Here is a 23,815-nt window from a genome sequence, read left to right on the forward strand (position 1 = left end):
AATACTTGAGGATATTCTTTACCATTGTCCAATGGTCATTTCCAGGATTGGCTTTATATCGGCTCGTCATGCTCAAAGCACACGACACATCAAGTCTAGTACATATCATGGCATACATGATCGATCATATAGCTGAGACATAAGGGATTTGACTCATCCTTTCTAGCTATGAACTCGAACTAGGACACTAAGCCTTTCTCAATGCCAAACCATGCTGCATAGGAATGAACCCCTTCTTGGAGTCCTGCATGTTGAATTTCTTCAACACTTTGTCTATGTAGGTACTCTGGAGTAGACCAATAAGACGCCTGAATCTATCTCTATAGATCTTGATGCCTAGTATGTATGTTGCATCCCCTATGTCCTTCATAGAAAAACATTTCTCTAGCCAAGTTTTTACGCTTTGCAAAGTAGGGATATTGTTTCCCATGAGGAGTATGTTATCTATATACAACACAAGGAAGACCAGAATGCTCCCACTGACATATACACATGGTTCATCTTCGCTCCTCATAAAACCAAATTCTTTGATTTTTTTCATCGAAGCAGATGTTCTAGCTGTGAGAAGCTTGCTTAAGTCCGTAAATAGATTTTTGAAGCTTACACACTCTATCAGGATGCTCGAACAGTACAAAACCCTCAGGTTGTGTCATAAATATATCCTCAGACAGCTTACCATTAAGGAAAGCAGTCTTTACATTCATTTTCCATATTACATAGTCATGACATGCTGCTATGACAATGAATATCCTGGTAGTGATGGATTTCAACATAGCCACTTGTGAGAAGGTTTCATCATAGTCTACACCATGAGTTTAAGTGTAGCCCTTCGCTACCAATCTGGCTTCGTATACACACTTTGCTATCCATGTTGTTTTTCTTCTTAAAGACACACTAAACTTGCCATTTCTTCAATGCTTGAGTGGATCAACGCCAAGACTTCAAATGGCATTGATCTTGTTTGTTGTCTTTGGTCTTCTTTTACAATATGTAATAAAAAAACTTGTAATCTACTCTATACTATTTTACAAATACATAGAAAAGAAAACGACTCGCAGGTCGCGCAAAAATTACAACCATAAAAAAAACAACCAAACAACAACCAAAACATCACATCATATAGGTCTAATTGAGGCAAAGTATTACAAGATCCATACAAACACAAATTTTGTAATTTAATGCAATGGAATGCCAAATCCATACAATTCCTAGCATTTTGATAAAGATTGATTGTTACATACACTTAGGGGCCGTTTATTAAACGCTTACTCGATAAGTACTTATTGAGCAATTTTCCTTACCGGATGAACATGGCAAGGGGCAAGAATCTTACCCGGTAAGAGCGATGATAAGGATGAAAAGTCTTACCCGGTAAGTGAGGGTGATGACTCTTACTCGGTTAAGCGCTTACCAGGTAAATTGTTGCATAAATACGTTTTGATGTACTACAATTTTACCCGGTAAAATAAATTATAGTGTTGACTCCTAACGGTAAGCGCTTACCAGATAAGCATTTAGGTAAACGGCCCCTTAGACACTTTAAATTTAAATCAATTAAATTTAAATCAATATTTGCTTGAATATTTTAATGTCATCAAAATCAAATTTTTGACAAATAAACATACAAACACACTTTATACTCTTGCAAGTATGGTTTCATGTCAAAACCATCGGAACATAAAGTATACAAGTGAATCAAAGGTTCGGGAAAACACATTTAAATAAATTTTAGCAATTGAAATAAGAAATCGTTTTCACGGTCTTTTCTTGAAAAAAAATTCGAATCTCTAGTTTTCACAAAATCCTAGAGTCTGAAACTTTAATTTTAAAATAACCTTTCCCAAAAGTGAAACTTTAATTTTATAGGTTTAAAATACTAGACTTCTAAAATAAGAAACTTTATATTTTGTAAAACTAAAATTTAGGGTTTAAAACCTTAAACACCCAAAATAGAAACTTTTGTTTTACAAAAAATCTAATTTAAAGTTTAAAACCCATAACTTCCGGAATTAAAAACTTTATGTTTTGAAACTTTCGAATCAAGACTTCTAAATCTTAATTTTCAAAATATTGGAAATATATGTTTTCAAAAAAACTCCAATTTCAAAATTTAGGGTTAGAAATCCCAACTTTAATATTTAGAAACCTTTTGGTTTTGAACACTTAAAGTCTATGGAAAAAACCTTAGAATTTTTGCGTGTGTTTCATAGATCCAAATTTCCATTTTAAATGTATTACAACACACCCAAAACAAATTCTAATAAAAAAAGATATCTTTGTACCTGTGGCTCTGATACCACTGTTGGGTTGTAATGGATTCCGATAATCAAAAACATTAACAACGGAAGCAAACAAAATCAAAAATCACAACCTCAGAGATCTAGTTACAACCCGATACAAGTAAGAGAACAAACATAGAAGGTGATTAAAAATACCTTTTAGATGGAAGTGAAGAACCCAATAACATGATTCTCTCTATCGTGTTCACACTCCAAAGCTTCAATCGTTCGTAAACAACAAGAAATCACCTTTCTCTTCTCATGCAATCCCAAAAAGCACCACACTTTATATTGATAATATGTGTGTGCTTTGTAGTTTTCGGCCACACCCTTAAGGAGAGGGTGTGAGCGCCGTTTTTTAGAGGAGATGAGAGGAAGAACGCAAAGGTGAATTATGTTTAGTGTTTAGGGATAAACTTTATTTTATAAGGTCTAATCCAACTAAAACCTAACCATATTAGATTAAGGTCCAATCTTAATTAAACCCAAATAAGTTTAGACTAATAATAAATAATTACCTATTAAACCCTTAAATATATATATATATATATATATATATATTTTTGGTAATATATTATTATTTTGTTATGTTCGTGGGCATATCTGCCACGTATAATTCATTCGTTCATGTAATGTACTGTGGATTTTTCATTTTCTATTTACACATGGAGATAGACGTGTAAAAGGGGCAATGTACCCAAAAAAGTAGGAAAAAGGAGTGAATACGAGGTCGCCATTTTTGCTACAATCACCACCTTTCTCTCTCTTCATCTTTTCCCTCCCTCCATTTCCCATTTTCAATCATCTCACAGTTTCTCTTGCACAATTTCCAATTTCATCGAAGATTCCAGGTGGTATGTGTTTCATTTCTGATCTTATTTGTATTAATATGGCTATGATTCTTGCAGCATTGTTGATTTTTGATTGCGCGTTAAATGCAGGTTTGATTTGTTTGAATGAGTTAAAACTGATCTCAATCCTATTGTTATTTTGAATTGGATGATGCCTAATCCTAAAAACAATGCCGCTGATTCCAAAACGAACGTGATTGAATCGAAGAACAACTCTGCTGCCATCAACACCAAAAGCAACAATGCCGATTTGAAATCCAACAACTCTGTCAGTAATAAGAACAACAATGCTGATACGAAGAACAACAATCCTGCTGCTAAGAAGAACAACGCTGATGTGCAAAACAATTCTGATTCCAAAACAAACGCTGATGCTTCCGCTCAGGTTTGAATGTCGTTTCTTTGGGTAATCAACGTATTGTCATTGATCTAAATTGTGTAACTTTTTGAATTTCATGCTTTAATTATAGTGTAGTTTTGGGATTTTAGGGGAATGAGATAATGGGGATAAATTTATTTCCATCAACGTTGACTTATGCCGGACTTAAGGCAAAATTATTTGTTAGTAAATTGTTGCCATTTTGTTTTAGGGAGATGGTGGTGGTAACCCGTTTTCTCCACATGGCGCAGCTGAACCGGCTGAGAGCCAACATTCTCTTAATGGCAATAAGGTTTTGTTCTCATTATTTCCTTGGTTATTTTCCATTTGTAGAATCTGTTGTAAAGTTCAATTCACTTGTAAAACACAAATACTAAAATACCTACAGATTCATGTTAACTTCACAGTCATAATACATAAATTTAGTGTATTTTTATTTTTTGGAATGATGGGAGTGATATATTCCATTGATAGAATTTATCCTGTTCTTTCATATGCTGTAGATTATGATTTATGATTTAATCTTTTGTTCCCTGGTTTTTAATTTTTCCATCTCCTTAAAATATTTTACTCCTTGATGTTCATTTTACAGATAGTAAGGAAAATTTGATGTTAACTTGACTTTTCAAATACGAAATTGGAATGTGTGTTTTTGATAAGTATTACCATTATTTTTGCTGACATTGAGTTTATCCCAACTTTCTGTGGAAAATTGGCCTAATTAAAGAATATGATGTTATCACCATGTAAGTGTATGATTTGCTTTTACTTTTTTACGTACATAATTTCGGATGTCCCAACATTGTTTATTTGCAATTGCGTTGTGTTTGCCTTATATGACAACAACCTTTCATTTATTTTTTGATTGAAAAAGTAGTCATGCTTTAGTCTGTTATATCCTGAAACTTGATTAACATACTCATGTAGAACACATACATAATGCCACAATCATAATAATATTACTTAAAGTTATCTTTCCAGTGAATAGATAGTTTCCCTTAAATAATATTCGAGCATCATTTGATTGGAGAAAGGGTCATTTCAACTGTCACTGCCAAGGCTTGTTCACATGGGCTACACAATCTTTTTGGATTTTATCTCAACGAAGTGCATGATGGGATTGCTCCTCATGGCCTGGGACCTCCCTCAATCACCATCGTTTTGATCTATAATTATTGATTTGCAGGTTTACAAGAGTGGACCATTATTTCTGTCATCAAAAGGTGTGATATTTTATCAATTTATGCTTACTAGTGTGGTGTTCTTTTTCCTAGGTGTGATGTTGTCATCATGTGTTCCTGTAAACTTGAAACTAATGTAGTTTCTCAACTGGTTTTCCTAATCCTATTATGCTGTGCAAGACCGTTTATAGTTGGTTAATTCTGGTTGTCTTTGATACAACTTGTGGCTACACAATCTTCTATTACACCCTACAAAGTTTGTATGTTTGTCGTATGTGTTGATTACTCTTTTAGTTGCAAAACTAGTAATTCATCATAGTGGCTGTTCTGATTGTAAACATTATTAAAACTAGTTTTGTTATATATTTGGCAAGTCGTGACATTCAACAGAAAAGTAAAGGATTGCAATAAATTCTATGGAATAAACCCAAAGAACTTATTATGCAGCAATTTTTTCCCTTGAGTCACAAGAACTTATTATGCAGCAGTTATTCCATTTTCTTACTCAAACAATGAAGCGACATGTACATAATTGACTATATAAGAAATATATCATAAATTGAAATTTAAAAGAGACACACTTCTGCTGTATTGTGTCATCTTTGATTAGCTTACATTTATTCTTTATCATAAACATTACTTTTACGAGTCTTTAATCTTAGATCATTTTAGCATCAATAGTATAGTGTATGCATGAAGCATGCATGTGATTATGACGGCAACATTTTTTGACTGCCAATTGTTCATCATTCTGAGGGCACATTATACTCTCTCGTAAGTCCCTAAATTACACTTCCTTATGCAGGAATTGGCTGGACCTCTTGGAAGAAAAGGTGGTTTGTTCTGACACAAACCTCATTGGTTTTCTTCCGAAGTGATCCAGTAAGTTGCATATTTTATGTGGATGTCTTGTTCTGCATTTTGATTATCGCTTAAATAGCTTGTCCCAGGCTAGGATATAGAAGTGCATGCATCAAGCCTTATGGGCTGTTATATTCTATTACTATTCCATGAAAAAGAAACCAAACTTGACCTTGTGCCATATGGGTTCAAAAGCTTCTGTATGTTTGCTACGTCATAAACCACCATATTGTTGTCTTTCTATCCTATATGCAGATTACACACCTGTCGACACAATGAAAATATGATCTGATTCTGATCACTAGAAATATCTCTAGTTCTTCTGATGTTCAAATATTTAGGTCAGCTTGTCTAGTTGGCGACAGTTCACCTGTACCATATATGATAGAAAATCTGCAACTGGTTTATGTGTTAGAACTCCATACTCGGTTACAGTATATCCTGGCTGCCAAAAGGAAGGATATAAGAAAATATTGGTACTCCTACCAGCTAAAATACTTACTATTCTGTCCAACTCTCCTTTGAACTGCCTTATTGCATTGATGCTCAACCTTAATAAAAAATTATATTGTACAAATGTAGGTAATGAATTGTTTGATAGTAAAGCCATTAATTTGAATTAATAATACCCTGGGAAAAGATTTATTGATGTCCTAAGTACAATTCTAACTGGAAGCTATAAGTTAAAGTATGTTCGCATCCTAAGACTTATGCCTGCTTATTCCTATTAGGTATCAGCTGAGTCGGCTTTATAGCTTACCGTACAAATTTCACTGAACCATTTTAGACTAAACATGTCCTCAACTAAGTCTAAGTAACCAATCTAGTTTTATATAATAAGTTATCTAGCTGGAGCAGTCCTGCTGATTTCTCAGCTATTGAATTGTCAAGGACAAAATGGTTAAATGAAATTTACCTTCGAAACAAAATAAAATGACTGGACAATTAAATGGCTGTCTGTACTGTAATAATGTGGTGAAACATAGGTTTTGCTTGTTGCTGCTGTCTGATTGTTCTTTCAATGATCACCCTCTTTCGCTTGCAGTTTGAAAATTTTCCTTCTGGTAAAGGAAGTAATGCTCTTTATATTATAAAACAAAAGAGTTGTCTATGCAGAATGCTGACTCGAACCACTCGTCCTTCACTTAACTTTCTTGTTAAACGCCACTAAGATAGCATGTTTCAAATCCAAATTCAATGTTGACGCTTTTAATACTTGCACTCGCACTTGCCTTGTTCTTTAAAAAAATATAATTCCCAGTTTTTTAATGCTTTCTAAAATTTCCTCACCCTTTGGTGATGTATTAAAAGATGTTCCTAATCTGTAATTTGGAAGTAATGGTTTATTTTTTAACATGTCCTTTACCCAAGCAATAGCACAATGTTTTGAGTTCTCTTCATAAATGATCATCTGTATGCTTCTTTCTGGTGGTTTTGAGATGAGGAAAGATGTATCTTGGATTGACAATGCATTAATTATGCCGATATAACTTTGTAAATCTATGTTTGGGCTAAATTGATTTGTAGTTCTCATTTGTTTTGTCTGTGAGAAAACTTTCACTTTAGTTCCCTAAGGAAATAGTCCTCTCTTTTTAAGTATATGGTTGTTGCATCTCAAAATATTGAAGGCTCATTCATAGCTTTATTTACCCAAGTATCAGAATGCTGCTCCTCAAAGGGGAGGTGAGGCGAATCTAACCCTTGGTGGCATAGACCTCAACAGTTCGGGCAGGTTGGCTTTCTTTCTTTAATTCATATAATCTTTTACATTATTTGTCTTGTGCAGTTACTATCCTGATGTTTGCTACTTCTTCACTTACTAGTGATCGCTTTCTCTGAATTTCAGTGTGGTTGTTAAAGCAGATAAGAAACTCTTGACGGTGCTATTCCCAAATGGTCGTGAAGGGAGAACTTTTACTCTTAAGGTGCTATTTTATAAAGTTTCTATGACATTTTACCTAGAGTTTTTAAGGGCATTTAAGTCTATTTACCAGATTGTTAGTTGTAGTTGGTTAGAGTAGTATTTGTCCCTATAATAGTTTCTTCAAAATAGTAGCAATTATTCTTGTTCTGTTTTGTGTTAGCTGCATACCCCGTCGTTCAATCTGCTGGCCAGAAAAATAATATATACATTATATAATGTATATATATTTCATAACAGTATTAAGCTTATTGTAAAATTTGTACACATGAGGTGTAGACAATATCTATATTAATGCCTGAAAAGGTAAGGAAAGATGGTGATTTGAAAAGAATGTGTGTTTTCTTTTCTCTCTAAATGGGTGTGTAATAGATTGAATTTTACACTCTAAAGACCATTCAAAAACTGTATGCGTACAGATTACCTGCTAAAGAGTTGCATCAAATGAAAAGCACTATGTGTCACATTTTGTCATCTAGGATAATTTAACAATTAATTACAGGTAATAAGACAGTTTTTTCCTCGAAGGAACTGATGGGCTGTTTGTTCCTAGCTACTACTGCTCATCGGCTTTTATTATTGCAGGCTGAAACTACAGAGGATTTAAATGAGTGGAAGGCTGCACTGGATGAAGCTTTGGCAAATGCACCAAGCATTTCCCCGATGGCGGCGCAAAGTGGAACAGTGAAAAATGAGAAGGGTGATACAGCTGATGGTTCTTCAGAACAGCGTAAGAACAATATGCAGAAGAACTATTTGTTCATACATTTTTATTGTTTTTCTATTGTGTGTGATTTGCCTGTTCTTGTAATTACAAACACGCTCATAGACACTAATACATCTCTTTGGCTTGCTTGTCTTCTTCCAACAGCAAAAGACCGATCCCCGCCAAAATCAATGGTCCTTGGTCGTCCAATCTTACTTGCATTGGAAGATATAGATGGAACTCCTTCTTTCTTGGAGAAAGCCCTTAGATATGTTGAAGATCATGGTAAGATGCAAACTTCATTAGTTTTGGAATGGTTAACTATTAAAATTGCAGTTGGCATTTGGTTGCAAAATGCCATCGTTCTTGCGTAAATGCAAAAAGAGCACTAGACTTTGCAAGACGGTCAATTAGTCCATGTTCATGCAGTTGCATTTAGTTATAGTTATTTTTCTTTGAATGTCCCAGGAGTGAAAGTAGAAGGCATCTTGAGGCAGGCTGCAGACGTAGAAGATGTTGAGCACCGTATCCGAGAATACGAGCAGGGTGAGTTAGTTGTATCAAAATTCTGATTTTGTTGTTTATACAATCTAAGGGCTAAAATAGATAAAACGGTGATTATCTATAGTGTTTTTTAAATTGCTTAAAAAGAACTATCAATATTTTATTTATATTCTCACAACCATGTCAGTTACATCATTTTTGTCCAATTATCATCCAAATTCACAAATCAAATTCAAAGAGTGCTCGTAGGCCTGTAATTTTACACAGAAAAGGCCCTTACAAGTTATGATAAAAAAATCTTAAAACCGATGCTTTTCATCATCAAAAATAAAATTCAATACCAAAAATACTAAAAAGTACTCTCCTATTTTATATGTTAATACATAGCATATTGTATTAGTATGAATATATTTCATGATTCAACATATAAACATATCAACAAGTAGCATATGTTAATTCATATATTCCATTTTCAGTACATCGTTAACAACACATGTATATGTATATGTATATGTATATGTATATGTATATGTATATGNTATATGTATATGTATATGTATATGTATATGTATATGTATATGTATATGTATATGTATATGTATATGTATATGTATATGTATATGTATATGGAGCTGTTAACAAATGCATATGAATCTGTTAGAATATGAATATGGACCTATCAGTAGCAAATGGAACAGAAACTCTGTAGTAACTTGCACATGGTAGAATATATGATTTGCAATAGAACAACTCTATTTTGTTGTGTTATTTTGAGGGTTGGGAATGCAGTAACAGTAGACACTAGACAGCATAAGCATTTGAATCCAAAGGTTCTAAAACCTCGATTTTCTAAAATAGTTTATTCCCAGTTGATAATCCAAAAAGGTTACATACTTTGAGACATTGATTAGTCTAGACCCGCTTTAAGATCAAAATTGAAGTTTGTGTAAAGACCAATGTGATATCCTAGCTGTTAAGGCCTCTTCTTTTCTCTCTGCAAGTTTAGATTACAATCCCCCAATCCCACCCTTCTCATACAAACTGGAAATTGAAATGAACGCTTGTGGATTGTGAAATACCCCAAAACATGGGAATTTTTTGACCTTCTGGAGTCAAATAGTTAACGGAAAGAGGTCCTGACATAACCAAACAAATTGTTAGAAAAGAAGTAACATTTTGCCAAGCAAGTGACTAGTTCCGGATATAAATGAAAATAACCTCTAGGAGAACTGTTCACGGAAAATATCCAACAAGAAGAAGCCACTAATACATCAAGTTGAACCTTACAATCAAATCAGATTAGAAACACAAAGTAATATACAAATATATAATATTTAGTACATAAAGTGATCATAAGATACAGTATTCATCACTACGAGTGTAGCACCATTCACCATCATGACCGCAATTGTTCCACGAGAGTCAAGAGGAAGACTGGACAATCCATAATTTAATGTATTATGGTCAAGAAGCCCATTTTTCTGTGTTCAAAAAGTATGTAAAATTTTCTATGATACTGTAGCAATTGACGTTGAGATGGAAGAAAAAAATATATGGACACACTTTGGCTTCCTAGGAAGGAGAATCAGTGAAGGGTCATGGAACTTTTAATCAATTAAGTTTTATATAAATACGACTAATAAAAAAAATGGGACCCCTATTTTTGTTGGGCCATGGGCAAGTGTCTGTCCTGCCCTTGCCTAGAGATGGCCCTGAGTACTCGCCCATAGATTACTGCTCCTGCCTTCCTCCGTCTTTAAGGCTTCAGGCGAACCAAATGGCGGCTTAAAAATGAAGATTATCTCAGTGAGAGCCATTTTAGTACCCTGTTGACCTTCTTTTTTAGATAGAATCTTAAATGAACGGAAACAAGCAACCTTACTAAGCTAAGACTGGTACTTGGATAGTAAGAATGTCAAGTATGTGGCAGTTATGCAACCCAAAAAATCACAAAAATTCAAACCTTGATGTATTCAAGTGAATACATTGTGCATCATCTTAATTTTATCTAGAAGATTAAATCCTAAATAGCAATTTCTGGAACAATGAATGCTCAATTCAATCTTTGGGATCACATCGATTCTTATACAAATGAACATTGAATGAAATTCAAATAACATTCGACTAATTTCGCCTGTATCTTTCGACCCCCCACCAAAAGTAGACTGAATGGCTGACCTGTGCACACACGGGGGAACTAAACTGAACCAGACAACTTGATGGTTGAACTGGACAAAGGAATTGTGGGGATGAAATCATACATCACATCTACAAGTTGTCCCTGAACTTTCTGGATACCATTCAGTCCCTGGACTTCCATTTGTTTCCCTCGATATTATATGCACTTGTTATACTACACTTTGTTAGATTTCTAGGGACTCAGAATATCAATAAACTTGGTTAATTAATTGGATCGTGTATGGAATACTTTCCAGAATCTGTAATTCGACCTTATAATCTGGGGTTACACGAATTTAGATTTGGGATAATCCAATAATTCAATCCGGATTTCACGCAAATCCAGGATTAGTAAAACACATAATACTTTGTTATAGATTATGTTTGTAGAGACAAATTTGACAGAGAAAAACCAATGTATGTTTTTTGTATGTCTTTAGCAAATATGGAACATGGTATATATAGAATACCAAAAGACACACCTTTTTGGAAAGGTGTTGGTTAATTCGGTTAACTAACCAAAAGGTAGTTAATTCGGTTAATTAACTAAAAATGGTAGTTAATTTGGTTAACTAACCAAAAGGTAGTTAATTTGGTTAATTAACTAAAATTGGTAGTTAGTTCGGTTAATTAATTAAAAGGTGTTAGTTAATTAAGGAGGGAAAGGTTGCATCTGTTGGGAAAAGTCGCATCTGTTAGGAAAAGATGTGACGGTTCATTTCACTTGGAAATAAATGATGCAATGGTTCAACATTGCCTTGACCCCGTATTCTCGAGTTCATATTAGCTTATCCAAGTGTGCGCTCCACACCTCCGAACTCGAATTGTAGCCAATACTAAACTCATTTTGTCTCACATTAATCTTGACTACACCAAATGGCTAGATGACACTAAAATCACCAACATTCCTCCCCCATTTTAGTGTAATCCTTTATTAACTAAAAGTTCAAACATAAAATCAAAATCATACATAAATGAAAATATCTAGAAGATTGAATTTCCACATTAGTATAATATAAGTTCCAAATACTCGAGAATCAGGGTGTCCCAAGGCTTGAACCCATCAACTTATTTGAGTAATTGAAGATATTATACACATAAGTTAATACACAAAATCTAGTGTTTACACTTGACACTATTACTAAGTCATGTGTCCTATCCATTCATGAGTGCATAAAAAGCCAAGCCCAAGCTTTCGGAAGCGGCGACACTTCACACTCACATAGGTAGCCCTTTTACTTTATGCACCTGCAAATGCACTTTTTCAAAAGAACCATTAAGAAATATATTCAATCTAACTCTAGTCTGTGGACTATACACATACCTTGGGATGATGTAGACGATGTGCTTCAATCTCCAAAAGTAAGCTTTCCACATTGAATTCAACTCCTAATATTGTATTAGAAAGGAATTGGGTATCTCACCTTAGAGATATCAAATGGGTCTTAAACCCATCCCTATAGCTGACTTATTTACCAAGTCCCTAGCTAATCCTGTAGTCAAGTGATCAGCTAGATTCTGTTGTGATCGAACAAATACAACAGAGATAATCCCATGAGTGATCAGCTCACGTACCATACTATGTCTAACACCCAAATGTCACGACTTTCCATTATACACTTGACTATTTGCTTTTGCCAAAGTGGCAGCACTATCACAGTGTACAGAAATGGGTGAGATTGGTTTTGACCACAAAGGAATCTCATAGATAAGATTTCTTAGCCATTCTGCCTCTTTCCCAGCAGCAGATAGAGCTACAAATTCAGATTCCATTGTTGAATTTGTGATGCAAGTTTGCTTTTTAGAGGCCCAAGAAATATCTCCTCCTCCAAGTGAACACCCATCCACTTGTGAAGGAGTGATCTTCAAAATTGGTAATCCAACTTGCATCAGAGTACCCATCAATAATCGAAGGAAATCTCATATATGACAAACCATAGTCCTTGGTTTTCGTTAAATATTTTAGCACCCGCCTTATAGCTTGCCAGTGATGAGTACTGGGATTACTTGTAAATCTACTTAATTTTCCTACAGCAAATGCAATGTCTGGCCTAGTACTAGTCATTGCATACATTAAACATCCAATGACTTTTGAATACTCGAGCTGTGAAACCGCTTGACCTGTATTGGGCATAAGTTTCATACTCGGATCCATAGGAGTGCTAACCGCGGAACAATTTGAACCATTAAATTTCCTTAGTACTTTCTCAATATAATGAGATCGTGAGATAGAAATTCGTTGGTGTTCATGCTTAATTCTGATTCCAAGTATCACTTCAGCCTCCCCCATATCCTTCATAGAGAATTTGGAAGACAAGAACTCCTTAGTCATATCAACTTGTTTTTGGTCTGTTCCAAAAATTAACATGTCATCTACATATAGACAAATGATTACACCTTGACCAGATTTATCAAACTTACTATATACACATTTGTTTGCCTGGTTTAACTTAAAACCATTTGATAAGACAACATCATCAAATTTTTGATGCCACTGTTTAGGTGCTTGTTTTAGCCCATACAAAGACTTAAGCAACTTGCACACTTTGTGCTCATTTCCAGGAATAATGAAACCTTCAGGTTGTTTCATGTATACCTCTTCGTCTAAATCACCATTCAAGAAGGCAGTTTTAACATCCATTTGGCGAATTACTAGATTATGAATTGCAGCTAGAGCAGTTAACAATCTAATCATCGAAATACGAGCGACTGGTGCATAGGTATCGAAGTAGTCAATTCCAGGTTTTTGTCTATAACCTTGAATGACCAAACGAGCCTTAAATTTGTCTATTGATCCGTCCACTTTCATTTTCCTTTTGAAAATCCACTTGCAACCTAATGGTTCGCAACCTGGGGGAAGATTAGACAGGATCCATGTATTATTTCCTATGATGGAATCCATTTCATCATTAATTGCTCCTTTCCAGAAGGCAACGTCTTGAGATCTCATTGCCTCATTAAATGTTTTAGGATCTTCTTCAATACTGAAACAATAATTGTATTGATAGACTATTTCATATCTAGAACCCTCAACCAAATATAATTGAAAATCAAGACCAAAGGATTTAGCCTTTCTTTCTTTTTTGCTTCTTTGAAGCTCTAGTGATTCACTCGTACTAGGGGTGGCTTCCTTCTCTTTATTAGTTCCACTTAAAGTAGGAGTCATGTCCTTTGGTCTAGATATTGATGTAAACCGAGTTTCATCAAATATGGCATCTCTAGATTCTATAACAGAATTAACTGAGACATAGCTGTTAGGTTCTAAAACAAAGAACCTATAAGCTTTGGAATGCTCAGCATATCCAATAAAGATGCAATTAATATCTCTTTCACCCAGATTTTTCATTCTGGGTTTAGTTAGTCTTACAATTGCTCAACATCCCCAAATTTTTTAAATAATTTAAATTTGGTTTCTTTTTATACCAAAGTTCATAAGGGGTTGTTTTGTTCCTTTTGTTTGGAACCCTATTTAATAAATAGCAAGCCGTTAACATGGCTTCTCCTCAAAATCCATCACTTAGTCCTGAATATGATAACATGAAATTAACCATTTCCTTGAGAATTCTGTTTTTCTTTTCCGATATACCATTTTGTTGAGGGGTATACGGAGCCATAGTTTCATGTATGATTCTTACGGATTGGAAATAAGTAGGGTCATAATACTCACCACCTTTATCGGTTCTTAATCTTTTGATTAAGCCATTTTGTTGCAACTCAACTTCTGTTTTGTAAATTTTAAATTTATCTAGGGCTTCATCCTTAGAATGTAGTAAGTAAACATAACAGAAACGAGTGTTGTCATCTATAAAAGTGACAAAATATTTCTTATTTCCTAAGGATGGAGTTGCATGCAAATCACACAAGTCACTATGTATTAATTCAAGCACTACAGAATTTCTTTTTACATTAGGAAAAGGTTGTCTAGTTATCTTAGTTAACATGCATGTTCTACACTTCTCTAGTTAATGTCAAAAGGTGGAATTAAGCCATTTTTAGACATGTCAAGCATTCGTTTATAATGAACGTCTTAAACGTGCATGCCAAAGAGAAGAAGTAATAGTTTTTGAACATGTCATATACACGGAATTTGTAATACTTTTATTATTTACATTTAAACATGAACATCCCATTACAGTAATAGCCAAATCCCACAAATGTACCACACTTGGAAAAGATATACTTATCCGACTCAATAACTTGCTTATAACCACATTTATTTAATACGCCACCAGAAACTAAGTTTTTCCTAATATTAGGAACATGTATTACATTCCTAAGATTAAGAGTATTTCCGGAACTAAACACTAAGGACACAGAACCACGACCAACAATCGGAGTACTTACATGGTCTCCCATGTAGAGCACCGAACCATCTTCTACCCCTTCATAGTTGTTAAACCAATGGCAATCCTTACATACATGACTCGTTGCCCCCGAGTCTATCCACCATGCATAATTATCATTCTGTATGTAAAATGCCTCGGGTATTAATGGTACGTAGCATATAACAGAACTTGTATCATAGTTAAAGTTCATACCTTCATGAGGTTTTGGACCTTGACCTTGAGATCCTTGTCTAGAGGTACTTGCTTCATTCTTTCCTCTTCCTACACGACAGTCACGCTTCATGTGACCCGCTTTGTTACATTTCCAACATACCAGTCTTGCTTTCTTGTGGTATCCCTTTTTGTGGTCATCTCTTTTCCGTTTCTTTCCTTTCTGGTTTTTCCCTTCTTCCACCATATTGACAGATGATGGACCAGGAAGTTCCTTTTCCTTTTCTTTGCCACTTTCTTGTACTCGTAAAGATTCTTCAATATGATGATGGCTGCCAAGTTGTACAAGAGACAACTCTTCCTTTTTGTGTTTAAGCATATGTTTGAAATCCTTCCATGAAGGGGGTAATTTGTCAATCACACTTGATACAACAATGGATTCATCCATTTGCATTTTATGTTGTTCAAATTGTCCCAATATTCTGAGAAGTTCATTATATTGTTCCATCACAGGTCTAGAATCCACCATCTTGTAGTTATTGAAATTACTTACAAGAAATTTCTTGCTCGAGGCATCTTCTGCCATGTATTTGGATTCTAGAGCATCCCATAAGTCTCTTGCAGATTCACTGTTTTGATAAATATCAAATAAGGAGTCAGCCAGACCGTTTAAGATGTGTCCTCGGCAGATATAGTGATCGTTCTCTCATTTGCTTCGGCACCTAGTTGTCTCCAGCGTTTCATCTTCATGGAATTCTGGTGCAGGGGAACTTAGAACATAAACAATTTTCAGAGATGTAAATAGAAAGTGCATTTTCTTCTGCCAACACCTGAAATCATTCCCTTCAAACTTTTCCAGTTTGCCAAACTTGGAACTCATGTCTTTAACAGATTCTGCAGCCATTGATATTCCTTCAAAATTACAGATTCTGAATGTTAGATTTCTAGGGATTCAGAATATCAATAAACTTGGATAATTAATTGGATCGTGTATGGAACACTTTCCAGAAATCTGTAATTCGACCGTATACCCTAGGGTTACACGAATTCAGATTTTTGGGATAATCCAATAATTCAATCCGGATTTCAGGCAAATCCAAGATTAGTAAAACACATAATACCTTGTTATAGATTATGTTTGTAGAGACAAATTTGACAGAGAAAAACCAATGTATGTTTTTCGTGTGTCTTTAGCAAATATGGAACATGGTATATATAGAATACCAAAAGACACACCTTTTCGGAAAGGTGTTAGTTAATTCGGTTAACTAACCAAAAGGTAGTTAATCCAGTTAACTAACCAAAAAGTAGTTAATTTGGTTAATTAACTAAAAATGGTAGTTAATTCGGTTAACTAACCAAAAGGTAGTTAATTCGGTTAATTAACTAAAATTGGTAGTTAATTCAGTTAATTAACTAAAAGGTGTTAGTTAATTAAGGAGGGAAAGGTTGCATCTGTTGGGAAAAGTCGCATCTGTTAGGAAAAGATGTGACGATTCATTTCACTTGGAAATAAATGATGCAATGGTTCAACATTGCCTTGACCCCGTATTCCTGAGTTCATATTAGCTTATCCAAGTGTGAGCTCCACACCTCCGAACGAATTGTAGCCAATACTAAACTCATTTTGTCTCACATTAATCTTGACTACACCAAATGGCTAGATGACACTAAAATCACCAACACACTTCTATGAAAATTAGACACAATTACAACCTAAATGTAGCATGGACTAGTTATAATAAGCAAGTCACATGCAAGAACCTGGATTCCGTTTCACTTGTTTGATCTTTTTTTTTTCCTATTTAAAGAGTTGAGTTATTATACATAAATTGAAATATATGCTTGCAATGTGGTTCATGATTGTATAACTTAGGAAGCCTCGTCTGTTTGAAAGTTCACATAACGGAAAATTTTATGATTGGGTACAGGGAAGGTGGAGTTTACCGCAGAAGAGGATGCACATGTTATAGGAGACTGTATCAAGGTATGTCATATAAGTACACTGCCGTATATACTTAAGGCAAAATGCATTAAATAGAAACAAACTTTTCCAATTGTCCATTTTGATCACTTAAATAAATTTGTCCTAGATGATACCTTAAACTTTATAATTTTGTCTCAATGTTGTGACAATTTGAAGTCAAATATTTCAATGTTTTGTCTCAATGTTTCAAATTTCCAGAACTTGGCTGAATTTTGAAATTGAAATTTGAAGTTCATGCAACAAGACATGTACCAGACAACTTGTACAACTCGAATGTTGTGAGATTTGTGCTCAAAGATGTTTGTTAGCACAAAATAAGCAATACAGTTGTGCAAGTGTGCACAAATCAAAGCTATAAAGTAATAAGAACCGAATATCATATTCCAGAAGGTTTGAACTTCAAAGCTTAAACTATTAAGTAGAGAAAAAACACTCATTTCAGAGAGTGAGAAGAACAACGTTTGTGGTTGTTATGTCGTGCGGAGAACCTATATGCCTATGTAGTTTCAGAAGGTTCTTCGAAACTTCTATTGCATGATTCAAGTTAATGTTGCTAATCTTAAATCCATTCTTGGACCTTAAGTCAACTTCAAACACTGAGTAGGGATCAACTCTCATATGCCTATGTATTCAACTTCAGGCGACTGTCCTCCCTGAGTCCCTCCCTCTCCAACGATGCCTTTCCCAACATCTCCCCTTGCGACGACCCTCTTCCTAGCAACACCTCCTGCACCATCCCCCTCCTCCCCCTTTGGGATGATGCCGATGACGACGATCCCCCTTCCAGTCGGCCTGTGCACCCTTTTTCAATCAAAGTCTTTTTTTTTACATTTGAACCCGCTAATTTTTTTTTTTACCTTTTTATGTTTTGACTACAACATTTTTCAATCAGGGTTATTATGTCCATCTAACTTCATTTGTCACAACATTGGAAAAAAAGTGAATGTCTAAAGACTCACCAAGGACAAAAAGTTATTGAGTGACCAAACTGGAACAATTTAAAAAGTTGGTTGCTATAAGAAGTCTTCCTTCCCCCATTTTTACTTCGTTGAATTTTGATTATTGCTTTTTTTATGACATTATGTTTCAGTATGTTCTTCGGGAGTTACCATCACCCCCAATTCCAGCATCTTGTTGCAATGCTTTGCTAGACGCATATCGTAAGTTTGCCATGACATTTTAGAATGTAATAAGTACCCATGACACCATTTCTTGAGATAACTTATCTTTGACAAATGCATATGCTCGTTCATTAGTTCACTAAGCAACATAACTTATACAACCCTATGCAGGAGTCTTAAAATGACAATAAAGCATAAGTTAATAATGAAAAAATATAGATGCTATTATTCTCATTGTCTTGAAACTTGTAAGTTACCTTTGGCAACCACACCAGCAAACTTAGGTTTCATTTCATGTCACCGATGTTTTTCGCATTTTCCTTTTGGTTCTTCTCTCGTCTTGTTTCTGTGCGTGTCTTAGAACATTCACTTCATGACCCCTATAGATAAGAAATGACCTATAGCTGTTGTATACTTTGTGGATGGAGAGTAGCACTTATACCCTTTTCGGTTTGGAGAATATAAGAGGTATTATCTCTATTAGAAAAGGTGTCCCTTGCTGCTTCCCAGATTTCAGCGATGGTTTTGTAGCAGATGAATTGCTCTTCGATTTCAGCCGTCATGGAGCTGAGAAGCCACAACATTACGAGGTTGTTCTCGGTTTTCCATTGTTTGTAAGTGGGGTCTCCTTCTTCGGGTGACACGCTTTTCCCCGAGAGATAGTCTTCTTTTCCCTTGCCGCCAATGAAGATCTGGATGGAATGTGACCACAAGCTGAAATTTTGGCCGTTTAGCTTGTGACCAGTGATGGGAAAGATATTTGGAGCAACAATTTGTTGAACCTGTGGAGGAGGGTTGTTGGATTTGTTTTGGTCGGTGGTGGAGCTAGTGGACTCGCTAACCAGAGCCGTTTGGTATCTACTGAAGTTAAAGGAAAGGTTTTCCATGAAAGGTGATGATCAGAAACCACGCTCTGATACCATCTAGAAACCAAACAAAGTTGAGCCTTAAAGGCTTTTCATATATTTTCTATTGATTATAAAACACAAAGCAAGACTATTTAATACAAAAGGAGAATCCTTTCAACTAAAGAAAGGATAGAGAAAAACTCTAAAAATAGAAAGCTGGAAATGAGGGATAACACCCTTAATTGACAGGATCCGTGAGATCTATGATGCAATTATTGATAGCTCCAGAAAATCTTCAACTTTGTATACAATTTAGATGCAATATTCCCAAGTTTGGGATTTATCTAAGGCATAGAGCTCCTCTAGCTTGCCGCCACAAAGGGTTATGTGATTTTGAGAAATCAAAACATTTTCTCACTTAATTAGAAATCTACAATGTGGAGTTTAAATATTTAAGTTGTTTCCTTATTGATTGATAGCATACTAATCTCTAAAAAGAGGAATGTTAACCTTGCTAATTTACAATACGTTATTATTCTAGTTTAAGTATGAATTTACAACTATGTTATCTAAACTAACACTCCCCCTCAACTGGAGTTATAATTATTTCCAAGACCCAACTTGCTAATGATTGCATAGAAGCTTGGATTGAACAATTCTTTCGTAAGGATGAACATTCAACATGCATATCATTCCATTTCTAGCTTTTATTTGATGAAGTATTGGTCAATTTCCACGTGTTTAGTTTCGTCATGTTGCACAGGATTATTATTATTATTTTTAAAGTACATGATATATATATATATATATATATATATATGGAGGTGGGTTATTATGCAACCTCTTACATTTGTACAACCACTCAATCTCAACCGTCCATTTAATTTGATGAATATGTAATTTCATAGAAGTTTTGATTGTTTCCTAATATAAAGTATTGGTCATAATTAATGAACCTTATTCATCTTCCATAAATATTTAAATCATAATAAATGAACTCTCATCATTTCCATAAATATTTCAATTTATTGGGTTGCATTGGTTGTACAAATGTGATGGGTTGCATTTGAAACAAACTCCTATATATGTGTGTGTGTGTGTGTGTATATATATGGCTAATTTTAAACTCCCAAACACTCCTTGCCTTTGGCAAGGCTTGACTCCACCTCTAAGAAGGTTGGGTTACCAGGTAACGCTAGGCCAAAAGCACCTACACGGGTCTATTAGCAATGCTTATGGCAGCCACGTTATCACAAGTATAGTTTCATAGGTAGGGCTGTAAACGAATCGAATGTTCAGCGAACCGTTCGGCGGGAAGTTCGTTTATTTAATAAATGAACGAACATGAACAATTTTTTTTGTTCGTTTAGTTAAAGGAACGAACATGAACAAGAGTCTCCTTCGTTCATTTATGTTCGTGAAAGTTCACTCATTTACGTTCGTTTACATTCGTTCATTTATGTTCGTTTATATATTAAATTTAATATATAATCTTTTATTTATTTAGTTTGAATTCAAATAGTATTTATATAAGTTTAACTTTTTAAAATTTATTTAGATTTAAATTTTATCATCATTTCGTCCTATTTGAAATTTTTACCTTTTCACTTTCCACCCAAAACCCTAGCCTCTAGATAATTGGTGTGTAATAGTTAATTGAATGACAAGTAATGGTGTTCGTTTAAGCCTGTTCGTTTAAGCCTGTTCGTTTACGTTTGTTTAACCAGTTCGTTTACGTTCGTTTAGCATGTTAACAAACGAACATAAACGAACACGAACACACTTGATTTTTAAACGAATGACACGAACACAAAGATTTTCGTTCGTTTACTGTTCGTGTTCATTCGTTTGTTCGGTGAAGTTAAACGAACGAACATGAACAAGCCTTTGTTCATGTTCGTTAGGTTCGTTTACAGCCCTATTCATAGGACCGTCCAATGGTAACTTAACTGTAGCTCCTCCAATAATCGTCTAAGCCAAAGTGCTTCACATATTTCATTGGCCATAGCACAGACTCTGTTTCTGTACTGCTGCAACACAGTACCTTTTGCTTTTTAGTTCACCACATCACTAGATTTCTACATACAAATGAGCAATATCCACTAACTGATCTTCTATGGTGATTGAATATTCCAATGTGCATCGCTAAATACTTCGATAGTTTTTTGAGCCTTCTTCTCAAAGAAAACTCCCCTTCTTGGAGGATATCTTAGAATGCAGTAAGCTGCTTCTAAATAAACTTTTTAGGATAGTGCATGAATTGGATGATCAAATTGACAACAAAGGGAATATTCGGTCTTGTAATTAGAGGATGATATCTAGCTTATGTATCTATTTCGTTGAATATATTCATAACTCAAACAAATCTCAACATCTGTTTAAGTAGCTTAATTATTCACTCTTGAAAGTTGTGTACTTCTAGAACAGACAAAAACATAATCATAGTTGTTAAAAGCAGGCACGCCTAGGCTCTAACACTCATAAGGCTCAAGGTCTTGGGCTTTTTAAAGTCGAGGCTAGGCGTATTCACAAGGCTCACTAAGGCATTGCACCTTGGCTGAGGTGCCTTGTGGGCCTAGTTGCGCCTCATAAAGAGTTACTAAATACCTAGTCAAACCCTAACATTAATAAGTTTTCTCATCTTTTCATCTCCTAGACTTCTTAAAAAGAGTTAATTAAATAGATGACATAAGCCAAACTCTAATATTATATTCCCGGTCCTTAGAACTTCAAGCCTCCTTCTCTATAAATACCCAGACCTTAAGAAACTTCTCCCTCACAGCTCATGTTTTAAACCCTTCTCCATTCTGCCTCTATCGAAGTAGTTGTTGCTACGTTGGAGGCTTGTACTTGCTGCATAATTCAGTTGTGTGTAACTCTGTGTCTGTATACATACATATATATATATATATATATATATATATATTGGTAAGATAAACCTTGCATTCCTAAGGCCCGTACCTTGCGCCTAGGCCCCGGGACCCCTCTGCGCCTAAGTGTGCCTTGAGCCTTTAACAACTTTGAAACATAATATTTTCCTTGTCATGATGTTGGAATCCTTTCTTTCTGTGTGGTAGTTTAACCTTTTGGCATCCTTCAGTTATTATTGTATATTACCATGTGAAATGATGGTAGAGTACCAGATTCTCGGGTTCTTCTACACTTTCGTGCATACAATCATTCTGAAAATTCATTGATTTACATTAGATACTATTTGAACTTTGTATTTATAGTGTCTCTTAACCTCTTTCTCACATCAGATGAAACTGCTACCTTCTTAGAAATTTGTTGCATATTCTAATATGATAAAGTTCTCTCCATGTACCTGGAAACTAGGCTCTCTGACGAAAGGGCCTTTGGCCTAGCGGTATGTGAGTCCTTGGTCTCCTAGGAGATCAAGGGTTCAAACCTCACCAAAGGTGAGGAGGGTGTGTGAGTTTATTTGTTCTATTTTCCATATATAAATATTATATAGTTAAAAAAAAAAAAAAACTAGGCTCTCTGGAGCTTGCATAACCAAGTGCAGTTTTTGGTCATGTTTCTTTTATTATCCGAGTTATGAATAGCATTGCTATTAGTTTATAATAATTTACTTGATTTTAGTTGATGTTACATATTGCTCTATGTTAACTTAAGTAATGACAATTTATGGTCAGGAACCGATCAAGCCAACAGAGTGAACGCCATGCGTGCAGCTATATGTGACACATTCCCCGAACCAAATCGTCGTTTATTACAGAGGTAGTTGATTGTTAGTTTCCACTTTTTTCTTGTAGATCCAATCATCCTTTTACTATCATCCATATCCAATCATCGGTTTCTTTGGTCTCCTTTGTACTTCCGTTGATTCATTCACTTTATTGTTAACAGAATTTTAATAATGATGGAAGCTGTTGCTGACAACAAGAATGTGAACAGAATGAGTGTTTCAGCTGTTGCAGCCTGCATGGCACCACTACTTCTTCGGCCCCTTTTGGCTGGTGAATGTAATCTCGAAAGTCAATTTAGTATGGGTGGTGATGGATCTGCTCAACTTATGCAAGCAGCTGCAGCTGCTAACCATGCTCAAGCAATTGTGATCACCCTGCTAGAAGAATACGATAACATATTTGGAGTAAGCTCTATATATTTTCTTCTTATTCCTTCTAGTTATACTTTTTTCACACTTATATATGGAAATATCTGTCGATAGTAGTAGCTTGGTTTTGGCGGTCTCCTTTTTCAAGAAGTTCCAATTATGTGCTCTTGCTATAGTTCGGGATAGGATATGTTGATTTTGTTTTAAAGGCCCATATTAATTTCTTAATGTATGTTGATTTTCTATTCGAGAGACACTTCTTTATTATAGTGTACTCATGTAGGCATGGGAATGGGGCGGGATGGGGCGGGGACCTCAATCCCCGTCCCCGACTACTTATCTCTATCCCCGTCCCCGTCCCCATCCCCATCGGGGAATATAATCACATCCCCATCCCCATCCCCAACGGGGAACGGGGATCCTCA

General features: G+C 35.1%; 1 protein-coding gene across 1 annotated transcript in view; it reads left to right on the forward strand.

Annotated features, from left to right (window-relative positions):
* Window positions 1–3,278: 3,278 nt before the first annotated feature.
* Window positions 3,279–23,815, forward strand: part of LOC112502503 (rho GTPase-activating protein REN1-like) — a 30,227-nt gene continuing 9,690 nt past the window's right edge. The window contains exons 1-14 of the mRNA XM_025106446.1: window positions 3,279–3,323; window positions 3,411–3,515; window positions 3,721–3,801; window positions 4,696–4,732; window positions 5,496–5,572; window positions 7,213–7,283; window positions 7,398–7,476; window positions 8,058–8,202; window positions 8,344–8,463; window positions 8,647–8,724; window positions 17,288–17,343; window positions 18,434–18,503; window positions 22,969–23,053; window positions 23,183–23,426. Coding sequence (XP_024962214.1) covers window positions 3,279–3,323; window positions 3,411–3,515; window positions 3,721–3,801; window positions 4,696–4,732; window positions 5,496–5,572; window positions 7,213–7,283; window positions 7,398–7,476; window positions 8,058–8,202; window positions 8,344–8,463; window positions 8,647–8,724; window positions 17,288–17,343; window positions 18,434–18,503; window positions 22,969–23,053; window positions 23,183–23,426 — 1,293 coding nt within the window. The remainder of the gene's footprint in view (window positions 3,324–3,410; window positions 3,516–3,720; window positions 3,802–4,695; window positions 4,733–5,495; window positions 5,573–7,212; window positions 7,284–7,397; window positions 7,477–8,057; window positions 8,203–8,343; window positions 8,464–8,646; window positions 8,725–17,287; window positions 17,344–18,433; window positions 18,504–22,968; window positions 23,054–23,182; window positions 23,427–23,815) is intronic.

Source organism: Cynara cardunculus, unplaced genomic scaffold (assembly GCF_001531365.2).
Source record: "Cynara cardunculus var. scolymus isolate 2C unplaced genomic scaffold, CcrdV1 Un_Scaffold_1517, whole genome shotgun sequence".
NCBI lineage: Eukaryota > Viridiplantae > Streptophyta > Magnoliopsida > Asterales > Asteraceae > Cynara > Cynara cardunculus.